This window comes from Myotis yumanensis, unplaced genomic scaffold, assembly GCF_028538775.1.
Source record: "Myotis yumanensis isolate MYYU_CA2020_CCGP unplaced genomic scaffold, mMyoYum1.0.hap1 SCAF_10, whole genome shotgun sequence".
Lineage (NCBI taxonomy): Eukaryota > Metazoa > Chordata > Mammalia > Chiroptera > Vespertilionidae > Myotis > Myotis yumanensis.
The window spans coordinates 47272403-47293671 of NW_027223761.1; the positions used below are offsets into that span (position 1 = coordinate 47272403).

The 21269-nt window shown below is 40.8% G+C and overlaps 1 protein-coding gene across 2 annotated transcripts in view; it reads right to left on the minus strand.

The window, feature by feature from the left end:
• INTS4 (integrator complex subunit 4) overlaps nucleotides 1-21269 on the minus strand; it is a 90003-nt gene that overhangs the window by 53629 nt on the left and 15105 nt on the right. For both annotated transcript variants that reach the window (XM_070425691.1, XM_070425690.1), the window contains exons 4-10: nucleotides 20032-20138; nucleotides 10048-10233; nucleotides 9371-9421; nucleotides 5562-5650; nucleotides 4546-4666; nucleotides 2117-2188; nucleotides 72-246 (exon numbers count right to left, since the gene is read on the minus strand). In XM_070425691.1, coding sequence (XP_070281792.1) covers nucleotides 72-246; nucleotides 2117-2188; nucleotides 4546-4666; nucleotides 5562-5650; nucleotides 9371-9421; nucleotides 10048-10233; nucleotides 20032-20138 — 801 coding nt within the window. The remainder of the gene's footprint in view (nucleotides 1-71; nucleotides 247-2116; nucleotides 2189-4545; nucleotides 4667-5561; nucleotides 5651-9370; nucleotides 9422-10047; nucleotides 10234-20031; nucleotides 20139-21269) is intronic.

The following is a 21269-nucleotide window of genomic DNA, read 5'->3' on the forward strand; positions in this document are numbered from 1 at the left end:
GTCATTCCAGAAGGTCGTTCCACAGTCCAGTCTAATTAGAACATTAGTTCTTTATTATATAGGATACTTACCATACATTTCATCTTCCAATCCATGAACAAAAGCTCCACAAGCTCCTGACTGGATCAAGTTCACAGCCCCTGTATCTACTTCTTCCTTGGGAGCATCATCTCCCCACTTCCTGCCGCTGGAAAACTCCCCTGAACTATAAAGTTCCTTGGCACGCTCGTGTGCAGTGCGTTTCCTCTGTAGAGGACAACAACAATTACCACTTGCAGGAGGTTCAAGAAGGAACAATAATATGCACCCTGAAAACATGGTAGGCAGGTAATAAGACTGCTCTCTCAGAGTTACACTTGCAAAAAATAAAAATACTCAATAGACCAGAGCAGAGAAATGCAAATTCAACTTAAAGACCAAAGGCTCACAGGTCTATCACTGCTGATAGTAACTTTATTAAAGATAGTAACCTTATTAAAGACAGTGAAAAAGTGTGTTGATCAGACAGGTGTTCATGTTTGCAATGACAACATAGGAAAGAGAGAACCAGAGAGCTAAACAATGGCAGTGTCCCTCCAAGCACCATGCCGGGTAGATAATACACTGGCCCTAGGAAAAAAACCTTTTCAGTCCCAGTAGAAGTCTCCATTTGACAACACTGTGTTCTATTTGAGCAATACTTTGCTCCCAAGCAACCTTCTAGTAAATTCATTTTCTGCACAGAATGCTTAATGGGGAATATACTGGTTACAAAAGTAAATATTCAGTCCACTTGAGGGTTATGACTCTTATAAATACTTTATAATTTGCCTCTTTTGAACATTCTTGGTGTGACTCCACATCCTCATGGCTGATCATCTTAAAGGCACTGATGAAATATAGCACTTGAGCCTACAGGGATGTGGGTCAGACCCAGTAGGAAAGTTTGTACCTTGTGATGTGTCTTAGAAACCTTTGGATCACCCATCCCTCACCATTCACCATGAGCATATCCTTCTTTATACTTCTCCCCCAGAATACAAAAGAACACTTAATCAATCACTTACCTCAAATGAAGGCAATGCCATTAAGGAAAGCCAAATGGCAATATTTCATGTCAACTCTTCAACCATTCCTTAGAATTTATCTTATGTTACCAAATAACTCAAAAGAAGAAAGGAGCTAATATGCAGAAGATAATATTCTTATGTGGTTTATTAGGATGGAAAAACTAGAAGGATCTAAATGTATTATGATGAGCTTAAAAATGATGATACATTTACTTAACAGAATATTATGCAATCAATAAAAATGCTAAGTATAAAGTTAGCAATATGAAAAAAAGCATATGATACTGTGGCAAATGTAAAAAGTAGAGTTACAAAACTATCTGCATACAATGTTTAAAACATGCATAAGAAAAAAGAGCTGGGGAGAACTACACCAAAGGGTTGCGGGCTCGATTCCTGGTCAAGGGCATGTTACTGGGTTGTAGGTTCAATCCCCATCCCTGGTTGGGGCACATGTGGAGCACAACCAATTGATGCGTCTCTCTCACATCCATATCCTCCCTCCTCCCCCGCTTCAACTCTCTTTAAAAATCAATAGAAAAAATATCCTCGGGTGAGAGTTAACAAAAAAATAAATAAATAAAGATATTGATAATAAATGAACATACCATATTCTCTCAGACTCATATTGGGTTCTGGCAAATATATCAAAGAACGGTCGCAGTAAAAGCTTAAAGGCATTCCATAAGAGGCATTTTGTTACAGTTCAGAGAAAAAATTTATTCACTCTTCCATGGGAACTGCTACTGAAAAGCAGCCCTCAGATGTCACGATCTTAAAATATAAGACCAGACCTTTGCAATTTCTAAGAAAAGGAAAATTGATACTGGTTCTTCTCTGTAGAACACAACTTGTGCAAAGTACTTCATAATAATAATTTAAAATTTAATGAAGTAACTTTTAATTTGGTTCAAGTTACTAAGATTTTAAAGTAAATGTAATCTAATCATCCTACATTAATTTAACAAATGCATGGGCTGCAAAATTAAACCAATATCAGCTTGGCATATACTGTTACATTGATGTTATTCCAGAAACCCAGTTTAACAACAGAGAATTCAAGTTACCCTTAGATCTGACATCAGCTTCTTGTCAAGCGTCTGCTCCAAGAAATGAGAACTGACTTGCTCCATAGAGCCCTGTAAAAAGAAAGAATCCAAAACAAACTGAACATCATTTAAGATCTGAACATTATCTCAATAGTCAAAGTTTGCAGTCAATGTGTAAAGATAATATTATTCTTGATATTAAAGATGCCTATGGATTCTGAATCAGCAGGAAAATAATAAAAACATTAGCAGCAGCAGCAGCAGCTAGTTCCTTAATAGAGTTCATTGTGTCCTGCACTAAGTGCTTTATACATACATTAATTCATTTAATCCCCCTCCAAAATAAATACTATTATCAGTCTCATTTTTGTTTGTTTTAAAATTTTTTAATTGATTTTTAGAGAGAGAGGAAGGGAGAGGGAGACAGGGAGAGAAACATTGATGCAAGAATGAAACATTGATCGGCTGCCTCCTGCACACCCCACAATGGGGATCGAGCCAGCAAGCCTTTGGTGCACAAGACAGTGCCCAGCCAACTGAGCCACACCAGCCAGAACCAAAACAAAGTTTTAAAATGTGAATTCAAAAATAAAATCAATAACAACTGGTTTAACTCTGTATTTTATTATGAACAAGCAATCTATATATATAAAAGCCAAGCAACCAGAACAATGGAACGACCGGAACAACCAGAATGACTGGTTACTGTGACGCACACTGCAGTGGCCAACTGGTCTGATCAGGGCCCCGATCAGCCCCTCCCCCTGCTGGCCTGTCCCCTATCAGCACCCCCACCCCGATCGGGGGCAGGGCTTGTTGGCCAACCTCCTGCCTCCCCTCCCCCGCACTAGCCCAGACCAGATTGGCCCCCATTGGGTGGGCCGGCCTGACCCCAACTGTGCACAAATTTGTGCACCGGCCTCTAGTATAATTCATAAGCAAGAAATACTGAAATCATCCAAATTCCTTATTATTCCATAAAAATGCTTCACACAGTTTTTAGCAATTACCTCATAAATACTGGTCATAGAAATAGGGCTACCACTGGATCTGAGTCCAGTACAGTCATGTCCAAAGTATTTAGCCAACAATTTTACCAAGACTGGCAGTGTTGGAGGCCCTCAAAAAGAAAGTGTCCAAAAAGAATCTCAGATTTTCTTGCTGTGATATTCACAAAATTTTATAGATACGTGTATGTGTGTATGTATATATTATAACAACCCCCACTATCACACATAGAATATGTTACAATTTGTAGTATCTCATTTGAGCATCATGACAACTCAGTGAGGTAAATATGAGAGATATCATAACCCTCTTAATAGATGAGGAAACCAAAACTAAGGTCAAGTGACATCTCAAAGATAACACAGATATGAAATAAGACTATTATTAGGTCAACACTCCTTTTATAAAACAGTTCCATCTCTGAAAAATTAACTTTTTTTTTAATAAATGTACTCTGAATCCCCAAAGGCAAAACAGAAGAGTACCAGGCAAAAAGTCAGGAGATTAGTATCTGAATCCCATTCCACAACTTTCTATTTGGATTAGTTGAATTCATTTCTCAGAGCCTCAATTTTCTCACGTGGAAAATGGGAATAACAATATCTACCTTGCTGGGTTACTGTGAAGAATAAGTGAGATCATGTAAATGGCCTCATAGTATCTAGGTCATAAAAGGTGCTTAGTAAACAGAAGCAACTATTTTTATTATTACTTACTTTTATCCCTAGGCCTTGGCTATCTCATAAGCTAACAAATGTAAATAGAATTGTCTTTAAAATTCTTTCTAGCTCTAAAAGACTATACTTCTCCATTGGAAAGTGAGCTTTTTCTTTCTATTTTAAGAAACACTATCGTTTCTAATAGTGGGTTACAACTATCCCTACCTGTAGTTTCTCAAAATGTTTGTATAAGTGTAACAGGTAACGTGTTCACTAAGAAAGTGTAACTTGTTGCCTCACACAGATTGTCAAACTGCAGCGGGAAGGCCGGGGAGGATTGGGGGGCAGGAGGGAGGGGGGTAAGAGATCAACCGAAGGACTTGTATGCATGCATATGAGCATAACCAATGGACATAAGACACTGGGGGGTAGGGGGAGCCAGGAGATTGTCAAGGGCGGGGGGGAAAAAAAGGACACATATGTAATACCCTTTGTAATACTTTAAGCAATTAAAAAAAAAAAAAAAAAAAGAAAGTGTAACTTGTAGCGCCGACGTGGCTCAGTGGTTAAGCGTCAACCTATGAACCAGAAGGATATGGTTTGATTCCCGATCAGGACACATGCCTGGGTTGTGGGCTCAATCCCCAATGTGGGGAGTGCTGAAGGAAGCCAATCAATGATTCTCTCACATCATTGATGTTTCTATCGTTCTCTCCCTCTCCCTTTCTCTTTGAAATCAATAAAAATATATTTAATAAATAAATAAAAAGTGTAACTTACCAATAGCTTTGCAGCTTGAACTCGAACCACCCAGGATCCATCACTGACCATGTGACAAATTTTCCCAAAAGCATCATCAACTAAGCGAATTTCTTCATTAGAAGATGGGATTGGGACAATGCTAAATTAAAAGAAAGAAAAAACATAAGTCTAAAGCTTCAGGTTCAATAAACTGGGAATGATAAACAGCACAAGTCGAGATGATAATTGAATAATTAAAATCCTAGAATGATGAAATACATTTCATAGTAAACAAATGACTCTGAGAGTATAAGTCAACCCTTTTAGTTGTGCTGCAAATTTTCACTGTCTTGAATAAAAATGTTTAACTCATCAGAGGTACAAACATTTGTGAAGATACCAAAAACTAGCTACCACAGAGTACTTTAAATCTCTGTTTATTCCATATTTTCATTGCTGTGAATATAGTAGATCTCAGAATAAATAAGTATAAAACATACTTGTGTATCTGGTCCTAAAAGGAGAGGCAAATTCCAATCAGTCTATTTTTTTTTATTACTATATCTGTCTCTCCACCTCCCAGAATCACTGTGAGAATGATTTGATTACTGCAAAAATGTTTTTAACCAGGAAAACACTACATAAGGGATCATTATCCTCAAACTACCTAGTATCTTTATCTGGTATTTGTATTTACTAAAATGGGCCCCAAACAATTTTAAAGATTTAAAAAGGGTAGGGTAGAGGTAGGGAGGAAGCTGCAAAGCACTCAAGAAAGACAGTCCCATCCCTTCATTTAACTTTCATTTACAAAAGAGGAGGTTGGGACCCAGAGAGTTGAAGTATCTTTCCAAAGATACACAGAAAGGATGGCAGAGCTAAAGAATCAGGACCAGATATCCTGATTTCCAGGGTCTGTACTTTTCCCCTATTTCACACTGCCTTCAAAAAATCTAACCAACTTTTTTTTTCTTCTGGAGGTGAGCTTTTTACACAGTGGGAGGAGAGAAAAATGGCTTAGCAATGAATGAAAGCTGGCTTACATCCACACTGACCTTTCAGGATAGAGCTGACTGACAACCCAGATAAGCTGGACTGCAGCACTGCGCACTTGTTCATAGTCATCAGAGAGCAATTTACAGGCCTGCAAACAAGGATTCCAAAAGTCTATTAGTTTTGTATCCCCCCAAGGTGATGTTTAAACTATTTTCACAATGAAGACAGGGTGGCTGGATAAGGATGCTAATCATAAAACCTGTGGGTGGTTTTAGCTACTTGAGCCTTTGCCCAACAAAGAATTCTTGGCTTCTGTCAGCTGCTCTGTGTTCTGATTGAGCCCTCCCATCTCAAGTCTGGAAGCAGAACCACAGCCTGATAGCACACAAACGCCATCTAAAAGAGCACAATTCCAGTAAAGCCTTCTGGGAGCCCACACTGCTGCTCTCACAGGCTCAAACAGCAGAGATGGTTTTTTGCCTATCTGTGAAATCAAAGCACAAATTTCTGATTGACAATCTTTCTGAAATAATTGCACAATTTTAATGCTAAGCTGCCAAAAGAGGCCAGATTTTTCTGTTTTACCTTGGTCTGAAATGGCATATCTCTACTCCACCCACAGTCATAGCAACACCCTTGACTTCAACAACATCCAGAACTACTCCATGTCTGAGATTTTAAAATCCTAAATTCCATGCTCTGACCAGAATTTGCTACTCCATCAGCTCTTCCATTTCCATGACTTAACCCATTACACCTACTCTTCAATCCCACTTAATCTACTAAGAGGGCTAACTTGAAATGCTGGCAGATAGGGCAGGGGTCCAGGGGAAAACAAAGGCAGGAGGAACATAGGCAGGCAGACACAGCAGTTTGAGCAGCCTAATCACAGACAGAAACCAACAAAGCAGAAATAATAAAATGTTTCTGGACTCAAAGCGGGAGGCAGGGGAAAACAAGGGAGGGCCTGCAGCAACAAGGTGTAGAAACGCATAGAAACAGAGAAAGTTCAGCATTAGAACAGAGAAAGAACACATAGAAACAGGGAAAGTTTAGATCCATTGCAGGTCAAGAACAATTGAGGGAATCAATCAGGTGACAACATGGATAGATATAGAAGCAAGCTTGTAGCAAATACACACTCCTGGACTACAAGGCTTTACCGGGCAGCCCATTATTGGGCGCCCCTCCCCATGGGGGGATTCTGAATCTGCTTGCAATAAATTTTCCACACTTTTGCTTAAATCTTCTGGTCCACATAGCTCATTCTTCATCATCGTGAGACACAACCCTGGGAAAAACCCTTGGCTCACCGTTCCAGTTATCACTACCTATCCATTTAACCAGGGTTTCTCAATCTAGCACTACTGACACTTTAGACTGAATAATTCTTTGTGAGGGGTTGTCCTGTGCATTGTAGGATGTTTAGCAGCATCCCTGGGTTCTACTCACTAGATGGGTTCTACTCACTAGATGGTTGCAATCCCCAGGAGTTGCAATAGTCAAAAATACCTCTTGCCCTAGTTGGTTTGGCTCTGTGGATAGAGCAACAGCCTGCGGACTAAAGGGTCACAGGTTCAATTCCAGCCAAGGGCACATGCCTAGGTTGTGGGCTCAATCCCGCCCCTAGTAGGGGGTGTGCAGGAAGCAGCCAATCAATGATTCTCTCTCATCATTGATGTTTCTCTCTCTCTCTCCCTCCCTTCCTTTCTGAAATCAATAAAAATAAAAAAAATAAAAACCTCTTACCCTAGCTGACCCTTCACCAAAATTTGACACTGTTGACTGTGAGAACCCCCCTCCTACCTTTTCTGGAATATGTTTCTCCTCTTCTTCCATAAGGCTGCTTCTGAGCTCCATTCTAGAGCTGCTTTCTTCTGTCTACCTCTTAAATGTTGGACTTTGCTCATAGCTCCATCCTTGATCTCTTTCAATCTTCTTACTCGCCCTGAGTATCCTCATGCCCCCTAGATACTGATGGCTCCACATACCCACCTCCAGCTCTGATCTCTCCTGAACTCCAGACCTTCACAACTATTTATGGCCTGAAATTCTCCTCATGGTTGTAACATCAAACCTTCAAACTCAATATAACCAAAACAATTCATTAGATACCTAATTCAATCTTGTATCTCAAATACTCCACCATTACTCCATCCTCACACCATTGTGGCCCTCCCTCATCATTGCTTGCTTAGCATTAAAAAGAAACAACAGGCCCAAACTGGAGTCACTTGTGTTAAGCCCACCAAGACTTAATACCTACCAGTGATGGCGAACCTATGACACGCATGTCAGAGGTGACACGCGAACTCATTTTTTTGGTTGATTTTTCTTTATTAAATGGCATTTAAATATATAAAATAAATATCAAAAACATAAGTCTTTGTTTTACTATGGTTGCAAATATCAAAAAATTTCTATATGTGACACGGCACCAGAGTTAAGTTAGGGTTTTTCAAAATGCTGACACGCCGAGCTCAAAAGGTTCGCCATCACTGACCTAACCTAACTACACTTTCAGCTTCTCCCAAGAATGGAATTTTAAACCAATTAGTCTGGAATTTCCTGGTCAGCACTAATGAGGTAATCTGCCTGATAAGACCCCCTAAGGCAGTGGTTCTCAACCTTCTGGCCCTTTAAATACAGGTCCTATGTTGTGACCCAACCATAAAATTATTTTCGTTGCTACTTCCTAACTGTAATGTTGCTACTGTTATGAATCGTAATGTAAATATCTGATATGCAGGATGGTCTTAGGCGACCCCTGTGAAAGGGTCGTTCGACCCCAAAGGGGCCTCGACCCACAGGTTGAGAACCGCTGCCCTAAGGGAAAGTAACCTTGCCCAAAATAATCCACTTTTTAAATTTCCTTGGCCCATCTTCTTTCTGCCTACAAAAACCTCCCACTTTGTACAACTCCTCAAAACATCCTTCTATTTACTATATGGGATGTTGCCCAATTCATGAATTACTAGTATTCAATGGCTCCAATTAGATCTTTAAATATACCTGGCTGAATTTGTTTTTTAACACTACTTAACTGATACAGTCTCATGCTACTAAATATATCCATCATCTATCTCGTTGACCTTTCTTCCTCTGAGTCCTTACTCGCCAAGTTTCCTTTAATTATTTGGCTTCCCAATAGTTTTCTAATAGGGAGAGAAGGGGCCAGTCGCGTCAAAACAACCATTCTGAACTCATTCTACTTCATTTTTTTTAAAGAATAAACTTGGTATGCTCATCAGTCATAGGGGCTTGGCTATAATAATCTTCCTCTGAAAGATAAACCCACTTTGATAGACTAACAAAATCTGGTCTCTGAGCATGGATTTAGATTGCCTGTCTCTAGATTCCTGCAATTATTCTACAAGAGAAATACCACTTTGTAAGGCCTTTTGGTGAGGCAATCAGCTTCTCCTAGCGATACTATAAATTCATTGTGCCTCTCTTTACCAGTACTACAATAAGCATTTGATAACTTTTCATATGATCCTGGGCCTTGGTCATCCTCCAGTTTGTCAAGTGTGGTTCCCAGAACTGACTTCAGGTTTAGCCCAAGCAACCAGAGATCAGCAAGAGTAGCACTTTCCTTATTCTGAATACTACACTTCTCTTTGTATACTCTGATATTTATAATGTGCTACCTAAATCCTCCTAAAAGTCCTTTTCATATACACTAGACCTATTCAATTACATATCCCCATTTTCTTCATAGAATCTGTTTTGAATACAACCTCACATTAATCCCAATTAACATTACCTCTATAAGCTAGCTGAAGCTCTGTTTTCAAATCCTGACAACCAGTATGCCACCCTCCCAGTTTCATACTTCCCCTTCCTTGCAGATAGTCATTTAAAGTACCTGATTATAAATTGTCTGGTGTAATTTCAGTCCTCTTTCATGAAGCTGCAACTATAAAATAAAGATACAGTGTAAGTATTTGGGGAAAAAAATCCCTTTTTCCAATGTCTCCCCACAATCTCAAATACTTTCCTGCATTATAACAGATTAACATGGTTCCCATTAGCCAAAATCAGTGCTATCTATATAAATAAGAAACCTGGTCAAAGACTTTTTAGTAGACATAATCAAACACTTGATAAATCTAACCCATGGACTCTTCCAAAGGGATATTAGAAAAACATGAAACAATTATAAGGAGGCTGAGGAAGACATGATTAGCACCATTTCCTCCTAAAAAGCAACCCCCTCACACTGGTAAATTTCTCCTATATTTCTGAAACATGGAACGTACAACCTGAACCTACTGGAAGACAATATGCAGAGGGGGTGGTGCTGCCATGTTTCAGAAATGCAAGTGAAAGCTACCAGAGAAGCCCAAAGAAAAGCACACCTGTTATATAGAAATGTGTGCCTTTGAGCCCAGTGATGCCACCAACACCTTCCTGAAAAGTATGGATAAGGTGTATCCCGGGGGGATTCCTAATGTATCCAAGGCAGCATTGCCCATGTACAAATGAAAACAGGCAAACAAACAAATAAAACTGTCCCAATTTAGTTCCCGTGATCATGTTTACCATGGCTTTTATAGCTGCTGTTCTGACACGCGGGTCTTGGTCACTGAAGTAATCCCCTATAATCTTCTGGACATCTCTGATAGCTAGGCCCTCTGCATCCTTTGTGACACTTTTCTCCAAAGAGCCAAGATTGCCAAGTAATTGCAGGCACTTATTTCTTACACCATGGGAAGTATCTGTCAGGTGCTATAAAAACAAAAGAGAGAAAAAAAAAGGACATGCTTAAGTTATCTTTAAAACAAACCAAACAAACAAACAAAAAACAGAAACAAAAGCATTCTATCAGCTTTAGGAATGACTTGGAACACTATACTCTCACCATAACCTGTATAGTATCATGTTACTTGAGTATGGTCCTCCAAAAAGAATCATAAGTCCTTAGAAAATAAAAAGTAAGACTCCCTTTTGTTCATTGCAGTAGTCCAATCATACTGCCTTGTAAAGGTAGGAGTGAGTACTTTAAAAATGTCCTCTAGCCCTGACCAGTTTGGCTCAGTGGCTAGAGCGTCAGCCTGTGGACTGAAGAGTTCCAGGTTCGATTCCGGTCAAGGGCATGTACCTTGGTTGCAGGCACATCCCCAGTGGGGGGGGTGCAGGAGGCAGCTGATGGATGTTTCTCTCTCATGGATGTTTCTGGCTCTCTGTCCCTCTCCCTTCCTCTCTGTGAAAAATCAATAAAATATATTTTAAAAAAAATAAAAATGTCCGCTAGCCCAACAACCAGTGTGGCTCAGTGGTTGAGCATTGACCTATGAACCAGGTCACAGTTTGATTCCTGGTGGGAATACATGCCCCGATTGCAGGCTCAGTCCCTAGTAGGGGACAGGCAGGAGGCAGCCAATAATCCTCTCTCATCATTGATATTTCTATCCCTCTTTCCCTCTCCCTTCTGTCTCTGAAATCAATAAAAACATTTTTAAAAAGATTATCAGTAAGAGGTACATACAGAAGTATTTATAATCAAAATAACATGAATGACAAGGATTTACTTTTTTGTTGTTGTTAATACTTACCCCAGGATATTTTTCCATTAATTTTTTTTTTTTTAGAGAGAGTGAAAGGGAGGGGGAGAGACAGAGAGAGAGAAACATTGATGTGAGAGAGAGACATTAATTGGCTACCTCCCGCACACGCCCCAACCAGGGCTGGGGATTGAGCCAGCAATCGAGGTACATGTCCTTTACCGGAATCAAAACTGGGACCCTTCAGTCCAAAAGCTGATGCTCTATCCATTTAGCCAACTGTCTAGGGCTTTTTATTTATTTACTGCACATTGAAAGGAAATTAGAAAAAATATTTTAATATCACTATCACCCTTTCTCTATAATAGAAGTGTCAACCAAATTCACGACTGACAATGACAGATTGAAACACAGGCGTGCGATTGGCGCCAGCAAGAGCTTTATTAGTATACTAGAGGCCCGGTGCACAAAAATTTGTGCACTTGGGGATGGTCCCTCAGCCCAGCCTGTGCCCTCTCGCAGTCTGGGACCCCTCGGGGGATGACCACCTGCTGGCTTAGGCCTGCTCCCCGGGGGGGTTGGGCCTAAGATGGCAATCAGACATCCCTCTGGCAGCCCAGCAGCCCTCAGGGGATGTCCACTTGCCAGCGGGGAGCAGACCTAAACTGCAGTCAGACATCCTTAGCGCTGCTGAGGCAGAAGAGGCTCCCAACACCACCGCTGTACTGGCAGCCATCAGCCTGGCTTGTGGCTGAGCAGAGCTCCCCCATGTGGGAGCGCACTGACCACCAGAGGCAGCTCCTGCATTGAGCGTCTGCCCCCTGGTGGTCAGGGTGTGTCATAGTGACCAGTCATTCCCAGTCTTTCTGCTGTTAGGGTCAGTTTGCATATTACCCTTTTACTATATAGGATAGAGGCCTGGTGCACAGGTGGGGGCCGGCCAGTTTACCCTGAAGGGGGTCCCGGATCAGGGTGGGGGTCCCACTCAGGTGCCTGGCCAGCCTGGGTAAGGGGCTGATGGCTGTTTTCAGGCTGGCCACACCCCCTTTAGGGTGGGGGTCCCCACTGGGGTGCCTGGCCAGTCTGGGTGAGGGGCTGAGGGCCGTTTTCAGACTGGCTGGCGACTGAAGCTCCCAGCCTCTCCTTTTTTTCTTTTTTTTTTTATTCTGGGATTTATTTACCTTCTATAATTGAAAATTGTTGCCATCCTGCTCGCTCCAGCTCTAAGGCCACGGCCTGCTGAAAGCAGGTATCTGGGGTTTGTTTAGCTTCTATAATTGAAACTTTGTTGCTTTCGGAGCTGTTGCTTTTGGAGCTCAGAGCCGGGCCGCGGCAGGTGGGGAACCTTGGCTTCCTCCATCACTGGAGCAAGCAAGCCTCCTGCTCGCTTCAGCTGCGTGGCTGCTGGCCACCATCTTGGTTGGTGGTTAATTTGCATATTGCCCTGATTAGCCCATGGGAAGCATGGCGAAGGTACGGTCAATTACCCTTTTTGTCTTTTATTAAATAGGATGTATTGCGCATGCATGAGTCAACATTTTTAAACTAGAGGCCCAGTGCACAAAGTGGGGTCCCTCAGCCTGGCCTGCACCCTCTCGCAATCCGGGACCCCTCAGGGGATGTTGGAGAGCTGGTTTCTGCCTGATCCCTGCAGGCCAGGCCGAGGGACCCCACCGGTGCATGTTCCTTGCACCAGGCCTCTAGTATGCATATAAGATCTTTGGTTACTCTCTTCCCACCCTCCCCCCTCTCCCTTCCCTCTGAGATTCATCAGTCTGTTCCATGTTTCCATGCCTGTGCGCTGAGCACCTGCCCCCTGGTGGTCAGTGTGCATCATAGCTACCAGCCAGTTGGCCGATTGCTTAGGCTTTCGTATATACAGATTGCCAGTGTACGTCATATGTACCAGCCAGCTGGTCAGTTGGTCAGATGTACAATTGGTCACTTAGCCATATATATATATATACACACACATATATATATATATACACACACATACATACACACACACACACACACCCCCCAGGGATTTACTTTATTTTTATTTTTTAAATAATTTTCTTTTTCTAAATATATTTTTACTGATTTCAGAGAGTCAATCAGAGTCCAAAACTCTGATTTTGGAGTAAGGACAGGTTTACTGATTGAGAAGGCCTAGCTCAGCCGAAGCCGGTTTGGCTCAGTGGATAGGGCGTCGGCCTGCGGACTGAAAGGTCCCAGGTTCGATTCCGGTCAAGGGCATGTACCTGGGTTGCGGGCACATCCCCAGTGGGAGATGTGCAGGAGGCAGCTGGTCGATGTCTCTCTCTCATCGATGTTTCTAACTCTCTATCTCTCTCCCTTCCTCTCTGTAAAAAAATCAATAAAATATATTTAAAAAAAAAAAAGAGAAGGCCTAGCTCAAGAAGATGGGGGAGAAGGAACTGGATGAAAGAAGGTGAAGAGATTAGCAAAAGAACATACAGTATAGTCCATGAACACAGACAACAGTGTGGTGATGGCCAGAGGGGATAGCGGTGAGACTGGGTGGAGGTGGATAAAGGGGGGGAAATAGTGGACATCTGTAATATTGTCAACAATAAAAAACAAATAAATAAAAATAGGGATAGTTTTACTTCTTCCTTTCCAATATGGATGCCTTTCATTTCTTTTTCTTGCCCAACTTCCCTGCCTATTAGGGCCTCTAGTATAATGTTGAACAGAAGTGGAGGGAGACACAAGGATATAGTTGTTTTACTCCTAATTTTAGATGGGGAAAGTATCCAGTCTTTCACTATTAATATAATGCTAGCTGTCCTTTTTTCACAGACATCCTTTATCAACTTGGGGAAGTTCCATTCTATTCCCTGATATCCTTAGGGTTTTAATACAGAAATTGGATTGAATTTTGTCAAATACTTTTTCTGCATCTATTGAAACAATCATGTGTTTTTTGTACTTTATTTATTGACTTACTTATTTAATTCATTCATTTATTATTTTTTTAAATCCTCACCCGAGGATATTTTTCCATTGATTTTTTTAAAATACATTTTTATTGATTTTTTACAGAGAGGAAGGGAGAAAGATAGAGAGTTAGAAACACTGATGAGAGAGAAACACTGATCAGTTGCCTTCTGCATGCCCCCTACTGGGGATCACGCCCGCAACCACGGTACATGCCCTTCACTGGAATCAAACCTGGGATCTTTCAGTCCATGGGATAACACTCTATCTACTGAGCCAAACCAGTTAGGACCCCATTGACTTTTTTTAGGGAGAGTGGAAGAGAGAGGGAAAGACAGAAACATCCATGTGAGAGAAACGCATTGATTGCTTGTATACTGCACGAGCCCCGACCAGTGTCCAGGCCGGAGAGGAGCCTGCAACCAAGTATGTGCCCTTGTCTGGAATCGAACCTGGGATCCTTTGGTCCACAGACCAATCCTCTATACACTGAGCCAGACCAGCTAGGGCTTTTGTACTTTATTTTTTATGGTGTACTACATTAGTTTATTTTCAGATGTTGAACCAACCTTACATTCCTGAGATAAATCCCATTTGGTCATGGGGGTATAATTCTATTAACATTGCTGGGTTTGATTATGCTAGTATTTCGTTAAGGATCTTTGCATTCATATTCATAAGACACGTTGATCTACAGTTTGCATTTCTTGTAATGTTTTTGTCTGATTTTGGTATTGGGGTTATACTAGCCTCATAGAATAAGTTGGGAAGTATCCCCTCCTCTTCTATTTTTTTTGAAGATTGTGAAGATTGGTATTAATTCTTACTGAAATGTTTGTTTTGAACATTTGGGGCTGAGCTTTTCTTTGTAGGTAGGTTTTTATTTTGTTTTTTCATTTCTTTTTTTTTCTGTTTTTGTTTTTTAATATATTTTGTTGATTTTTTACAGAGAGGAAGGGAGAGGGACAGAGAGTAAGAAACATCGATGAAAGAGAAACATCGATCAGCTGCCTCCTGCACACTCCCCACTGGGGATGTGCCCGCAACCAAGGCACATGCCCTTGACCAGAATCGAACCCGGGACCCTTGAATCCGCCGGCCAACGCTCCATCCACTGAGCCAAATCAGTCAGGGCTTGTTTTTTCATTTCTAATGAAAAATTCAATTTCTTGTCATGGATCTATTCAGATTGTCTACTTCTTCTTGAGTTAGTTTTGGTAATTTGTGTCTTCGTAGAAATTTGTTCATTTCATCTAAGTTATCTAATTTATAGGCATACACTTGTTCACAGTATTCTTTTGTAATCTTTCTTATTTCTGTCAGGTTGGTAGTAATGTTCTCTCTTTCATTTCTGATTCTAGTGATTTGAGTCTTCTGGGGGGTTTTTGTGTATGTGTGTGGTTTTTTTTGGCCTGGTCAATATAGCTAAAGGTTTGTCAAATTTTGTTGATCTTTTCAAAGAACAAGCTTTTTGTTTCATTTATTTCTTTATTGTTTCCCTATTCTCTATTTCATTAATTTCTGCTCTAAACTTTCTTAGTTCCTATCCTCTGCATGTTTTAGATATAGTGAGCTCTTCTTTTTCCAGTGTCTTTAAGGTGGAACTTTAGATTACTGATTTGAGATCTCTCTTTTTTTTTCAGTATAGGCACTTATAGCTATAAATTTCCCTCTAAATATGCCTTAGCTACAATGATAAGTACTGATATGTCATGTCTTATCTTCATACATTTAGAAATATTTTTTAATTTCCTTTTTTATTTATTCTTTGACCCATTGGTTGTATAGGAGTATGTTGTTTCAATTTCCACATATTTGTGAGTTTCCCAAATTTCTGTTACTGATTTCTAATTTCATTCCATTATGGTTAGAGAACATACTTTGTATTATTACTATCAAAAGAGTGCATGTTATTATATACGAATAATATCGCAAGGTACACAAAAATCACTGTCAAAATGGCATTAGAAATAGTAACTGTGGCTATGAATCTTAGATAGTCTTTATTTTTTAATCTTTTTTAAAGATATGTTTTTACTGATTTCAGAGAGAGAAAGAGAGAGATAGAAACATCAATGATCAGCTGCCTCCTGCACACCCCCTACCAGGAATCGAGCCTGAAACCTGGGCATGTACCCTAACCAGGAATCGAACCATGACCTCCTTGTTCATGAGTCCACACTCAACCACTGAGCCACACAGGTTGGGCAGATAGTCTTAATTTAGTTGAGTCTGCAAAAGCTTATGTCAGATCTGCTATTTCCAGATTTTTTTTACCCTACTATGAGCTTCTACAACACAAAGAGCACATATGAGAAACTGGCAAGAAACATGAAAAGTTCTCTCAAGAAAGGAAATACAAATGGAAAACAAGTATGAAGCCTCACTAATAATATTTTTAAAAGAAAATTTAAAAAAATAAAACACCATTTTCCTCCAAACAAATCAACAAGTTTACATCTATTTTTTAAATATTAATATCCAATGCTAGAATAATACAGTGAAATTAGGCTCCACCCAACCATGCATTCATTGGTTGTTTCTTGGATGTGCCTTGACCAGGAATCAAACCTGCAAACTTGGAGTATCGAGATGATATTCTAACAAACTCTAAATGCTTTTAACTAGTAATTCTATGTATGAACCATTTATGTTTAGGAAACAACTCTAAATACAGAAAATATTTTAGACTAATAATATTTATTTCAGTATTATTTATAATTTTAAAAATGGTTACAATATAAACTTCCAATAATAGGAGAAAGTTAGGTAAAGTGTAGTTTAATTATTTAACAAAATATCATGTATCCATTAAAAACATTTACAATATAAGGAAAATACTTCTGCTTTAATGTTAGTGAAAGAGCAAAAGCAATATATGATTACAGCTATGTGTTTAAAAAAATAGCAAACAGTTTGGCTCAGCTTCGGCCTGCAGACTGAAAGGTCCCGGGATCAAGTCCTGTCAAGGACACATGCTGGGGTTTTGGGCTTGATCCCCAGGAGAGGGCGTGCAGGAGGCAGCTGATCAATGAGACCAATGATGTTTCTCTCTCATCAATGTTTCTATCTCTCTATCCCTCTCCCTTCATCTCTCTCTAAAAATCAATAAAAATATTAAAAAATAAAACACACACTTACAATTAAATAATTAAAAAATAAAGTTTAAAAAAATAGCAAACTATTTGCATGCAGGAGAATATCAGAAAGCAATACATCAAAAGACTAATAATGGTCACCTTTGGGTAGTGAATTATGAGTATAGTTTTTTCTTCATACTTTTCATTATCTTTCCAAAGTTTCTATGAATATAAATTTTTATAATATAAAGTTTATTAAACTCAAATTTAAGAAATTTCCACTTCAAGTGTAACAATACACTTAGTACAACACTTTTCTCACAAGCATGACCTCATAAATACAACTAACTAAATAAATATATAAATATATACATATGTGGAGATATACTTACTCTCAAACATACAATCCCTAGTTTTTTCCACTTAGGCTCTTAATATTATACTTGTCAAAGTGTTTTGTGTTTGTTGTTTATTAAGAAAACTGAAGCACTCCTTTTTTAAAAATATATTTTATTGATTTTTTACAGAGAGGAAGGGAGAGGGATAGAGAGTTAGAAACATCAATGAGAGAGAAACATCGATAGCTGCCTCCTGCACACTCCCTACTGGGGATGTGCCCACAACCAAGGTACATGCCCTTGACCGGAATCGAACCTGGGACCCTTGAGTCAGCAGGCTGATGCTCTATCCACTGAGCCAAACCGGTTAGGGCTGAAACACTCTTTCCTGGGACTCAGAAATAGTGTTCTAATTCTATGAATATAATACTCTTCTACAATCTACACAAATAAAAGAGAAACATGGTAATTAGCGTACGACCACTACCCTTTTCATTGGCTAATCAGTGAGTATATGCAAATTAACTGTCAGCCAAGATGGCGGCCGGCAACCAAGCAGCTGGAAGCGAACATGAGGCTTGCTTGCTGCGGACTCCAACGTTCCCCGCCTCACTTGCCGGCCTCTGAGCTACAACTCTAAGAAACTATGTACTATGTTGCAAATAAGAAGATAAACAAAACTCCAGAAACCAGCTGGACTGAAAGCCAGGCGGACCGAAACTTTGTATCGATGTTTTCAGCTGCGAGGCCTCAAAGCTAAAGCTGGCCCAGAATTAAAAAAAAAGAAAAGAAAAAGAAAAAAGAAAACAAGGAGCCGTTGGAAGCTTCAGTCACTCGCTTCGGGAAAACAGCCCTCAGCCCCTCACCCAGACTGGCCAGGCACCCCAGTGGGGACCCCCACCCTGATCCAGGACACCCTTCAGGGCAAACCAGCCGCCTCCCACCCGTGCACCAGGCCTCTATTCTATATAGTAAAAGGGTAATATGCCTCCCAGCACCAGGATCAGCGGAGCAGCGAGGCTCCCGGCACCAGGATCAGCGTGACAGGGGGCAGCGCCCAAACCCCCTGATCGCCCTGCGGCTCTGTGAGTGACAGGGGGCGGGGCCACAACCTCCCTATCTGCCCTGCTCTGTGCCTCATAGGGGGGAGCTCCCCAATCCCCTGATTGCCCTGCGGCTCTGTGTGTGACAGGGTGCGGCGCCCCAACCCCCCCCTCCATGGGCCCTGCTCTGTGTGTGACAGGGTAGAGCCATAACCTCTCCATCGGCCCTGCCCCAAGTGTGACAGTAGCGGCGCCACAGCCCCCTGATCGGCCCTGCTCTGTGGGTAATAGAGGGTGGCTCCCCAACCCCCTCCACGGGCCTTGCTCTGTGTGTGACAGGGTAGAGCCATAACCTCTCCATCGGCCCTGCCCTGAGTGTGACAGGGTGCGGCGCCCCAACCCACTTATCCGCCCTGCTCTGTGTGTGACAGGGAGTGGTGCCCCAACTCCCCTATTGGCCCTACTCTGTGAGTGACAGGGGGGAGCTGCTCAACCCCCTTATCAGCCCTGCTCTGTGCATGACAGGGTACGGAGCCCCAACACCCCTGATGGGCCCTGCTCTGTGCGTGACAGGGGGCAGTGGCCCAACCCCCTGATCGGCCCTGCTCTGTGGGTGACAGGGGGTGGCGCCGCAACCTCCCCATCGGCCCTGTCTTGAGTGTGATTGAGGGTGGCATCACAACCTCCCAATTAGCCCTGCTTTGAGCCCGACCAGGGACTGCACCTAGGGATTGGGCCTGCCCTCTGCCACCCGGGAGCAGGCCTAAGCCAGCAGGTCGTTATCTCCCGAGGGGTCCCAGACTGTGAGAGGGCACAGGCCGGGCTGGGGGACCCCCCCCCCCCCCCGCCCAAGTGCACAAATTTTTGTGCACCGGGCCTCTAGTTCTAACATATTTGTCTTCTTATAACCTCAAAATCAATTTATCACAAAGATTAAAAGTAAAACCAATTCTACAAGTTTAGGAGCTGCTGTTATGTACAAAAGGCAGCTAATTAAAAGCTCTAAATTAAATCAAAAGGCACAAACTAATGTATTTACTTTATAATCAGAAAAAATAAACTTAAAAAAGAAAAACCTTTCCCCAACAGTTGTTTGGGTCTAGTTGTTCTGTTCACTGAGGCAACAAGGCACAATAAAAAGAACATGGGCTTTGGAACCAGCAAAACCAGAATCCATAGCCTGGTTCTGCAACTTCTTAGGTATGAAAACTTGGACAAGTTAAACTCCTTACACCTCAATCCCCAACTTTATAAAAGGGGTAACAGTACTTTGCCTAAAGGACTGTGAGGGAAAAATGAAAAACTGGATATAAGGTACCATAATAAGGAGAGCACTTTTATTTGGCACAGTATACATGATAGCTACTATAATTATTTTCTTTTCTTTGGGGAAAAAGAGGAAGTTCGTTTTCTAAGAAGTTATTCAACTTAATTCTTAATCCAACATGAAGAAAAAAACAACATGAGATAGCTCTTAAAACCATTGGGAGTCCTTGACAATTCTCAGTTACAAATTTACATTGTAGAACTAAGCAGTTCTTATAGCTCATACCAACAGATAATGCAAAACTGTTCAAGAAAGAAGCAACCTTATATCTAATCATTATACTCTTACCTTGCAGGCTACATCAACTAATCGCATCTGGATAGCTTGATTCTCTGAAAGTTTAGTGCCAATTGCAAGCAAAGTGTCCAACAGTTGAGCTAGGACTTGATGAGACTCTAGAAAGAAAGATAAGTTGTGTTGTAAAATTTCAAAAAGAGATCACTAAAGAAACTAAGTTTACTTGGGTAAAGAATGTAGATTTATTTTTGGCAGCAAATTTCTACTATTTGATCTTTGATTCCCCTCAACTTAAAGCTAAGATCCTAAAGGTATCATATCTAAATATCTGAATCCTCCACAGGTTGGCCAAAGTGCCCCCAAAATGTTTAGTACTTGACTAATTCAAGGGCTTTTCACTGCCATCAAGATACAGTCCAAATTCCTTAGCAGGGCATACATACATACATACATACCCTACAATGTCTAGCCCTCCCTGTCTTTTTCCAATTAGATTCATGTCCCCCTATCTTTGCTCAGGCCAACTTCTTTACCTAGAATGACTTCGTCCACACTCGACTCCATTCTCAGCCCCACTCCTGAGGGAGTACCTACTATTCTTGAAGTGTCACCTCCTGTATGAAGCTTTTCCTCTTCCCCAAGAATGGACCATTTTCTCCTCCATGCTTCCACTGCACCCTCTACATCAGCTATAACTCTTTACTATACTTACTTATTTTTACATCCGATTAAATTGGGAAAGTAAAAGAACCTTGAGAGCAAAGATAGTATTTTATTCACCTCTGTATTATCAGAATCTAGTATAACTCATTAAATGTTCAATGAATGTTTAATAAATGGGCAAAAATCCAAATCCAAATAAATCAATACCAATCATCTTAGCCAGATTTTCTTCTTTGTTCCAAAATATGGTTCTTCTAATGCTCGTAGTGTACAAGTGGATTTAGGTGGCATTCAAATAACCATGTAGATATTTTAATGTGCATAATAAAAACTGTAGTTAGTATCTATTGATGTCACATGTCACTATTTTCATTTTAACATTTCTAATATAACAAGCCCCTTTAATTTTATTTAACTAAAAAAATTGTCCACTTAAGAAAAACACTAAGTAAACCATAGTATAGATGTGAAGCAAATATATAAGAAATGGCGTACATGATATATAAATGACTAAAGCTCCGAAAATACTGTTAGATCACCTCTTAGTAAAACTTCTAGTCTTTCTCTCACATCAATGTCTCTCTCTCTCTCTCTCTCTCTCTCTCTCAAATCAATAAAAACAGGTC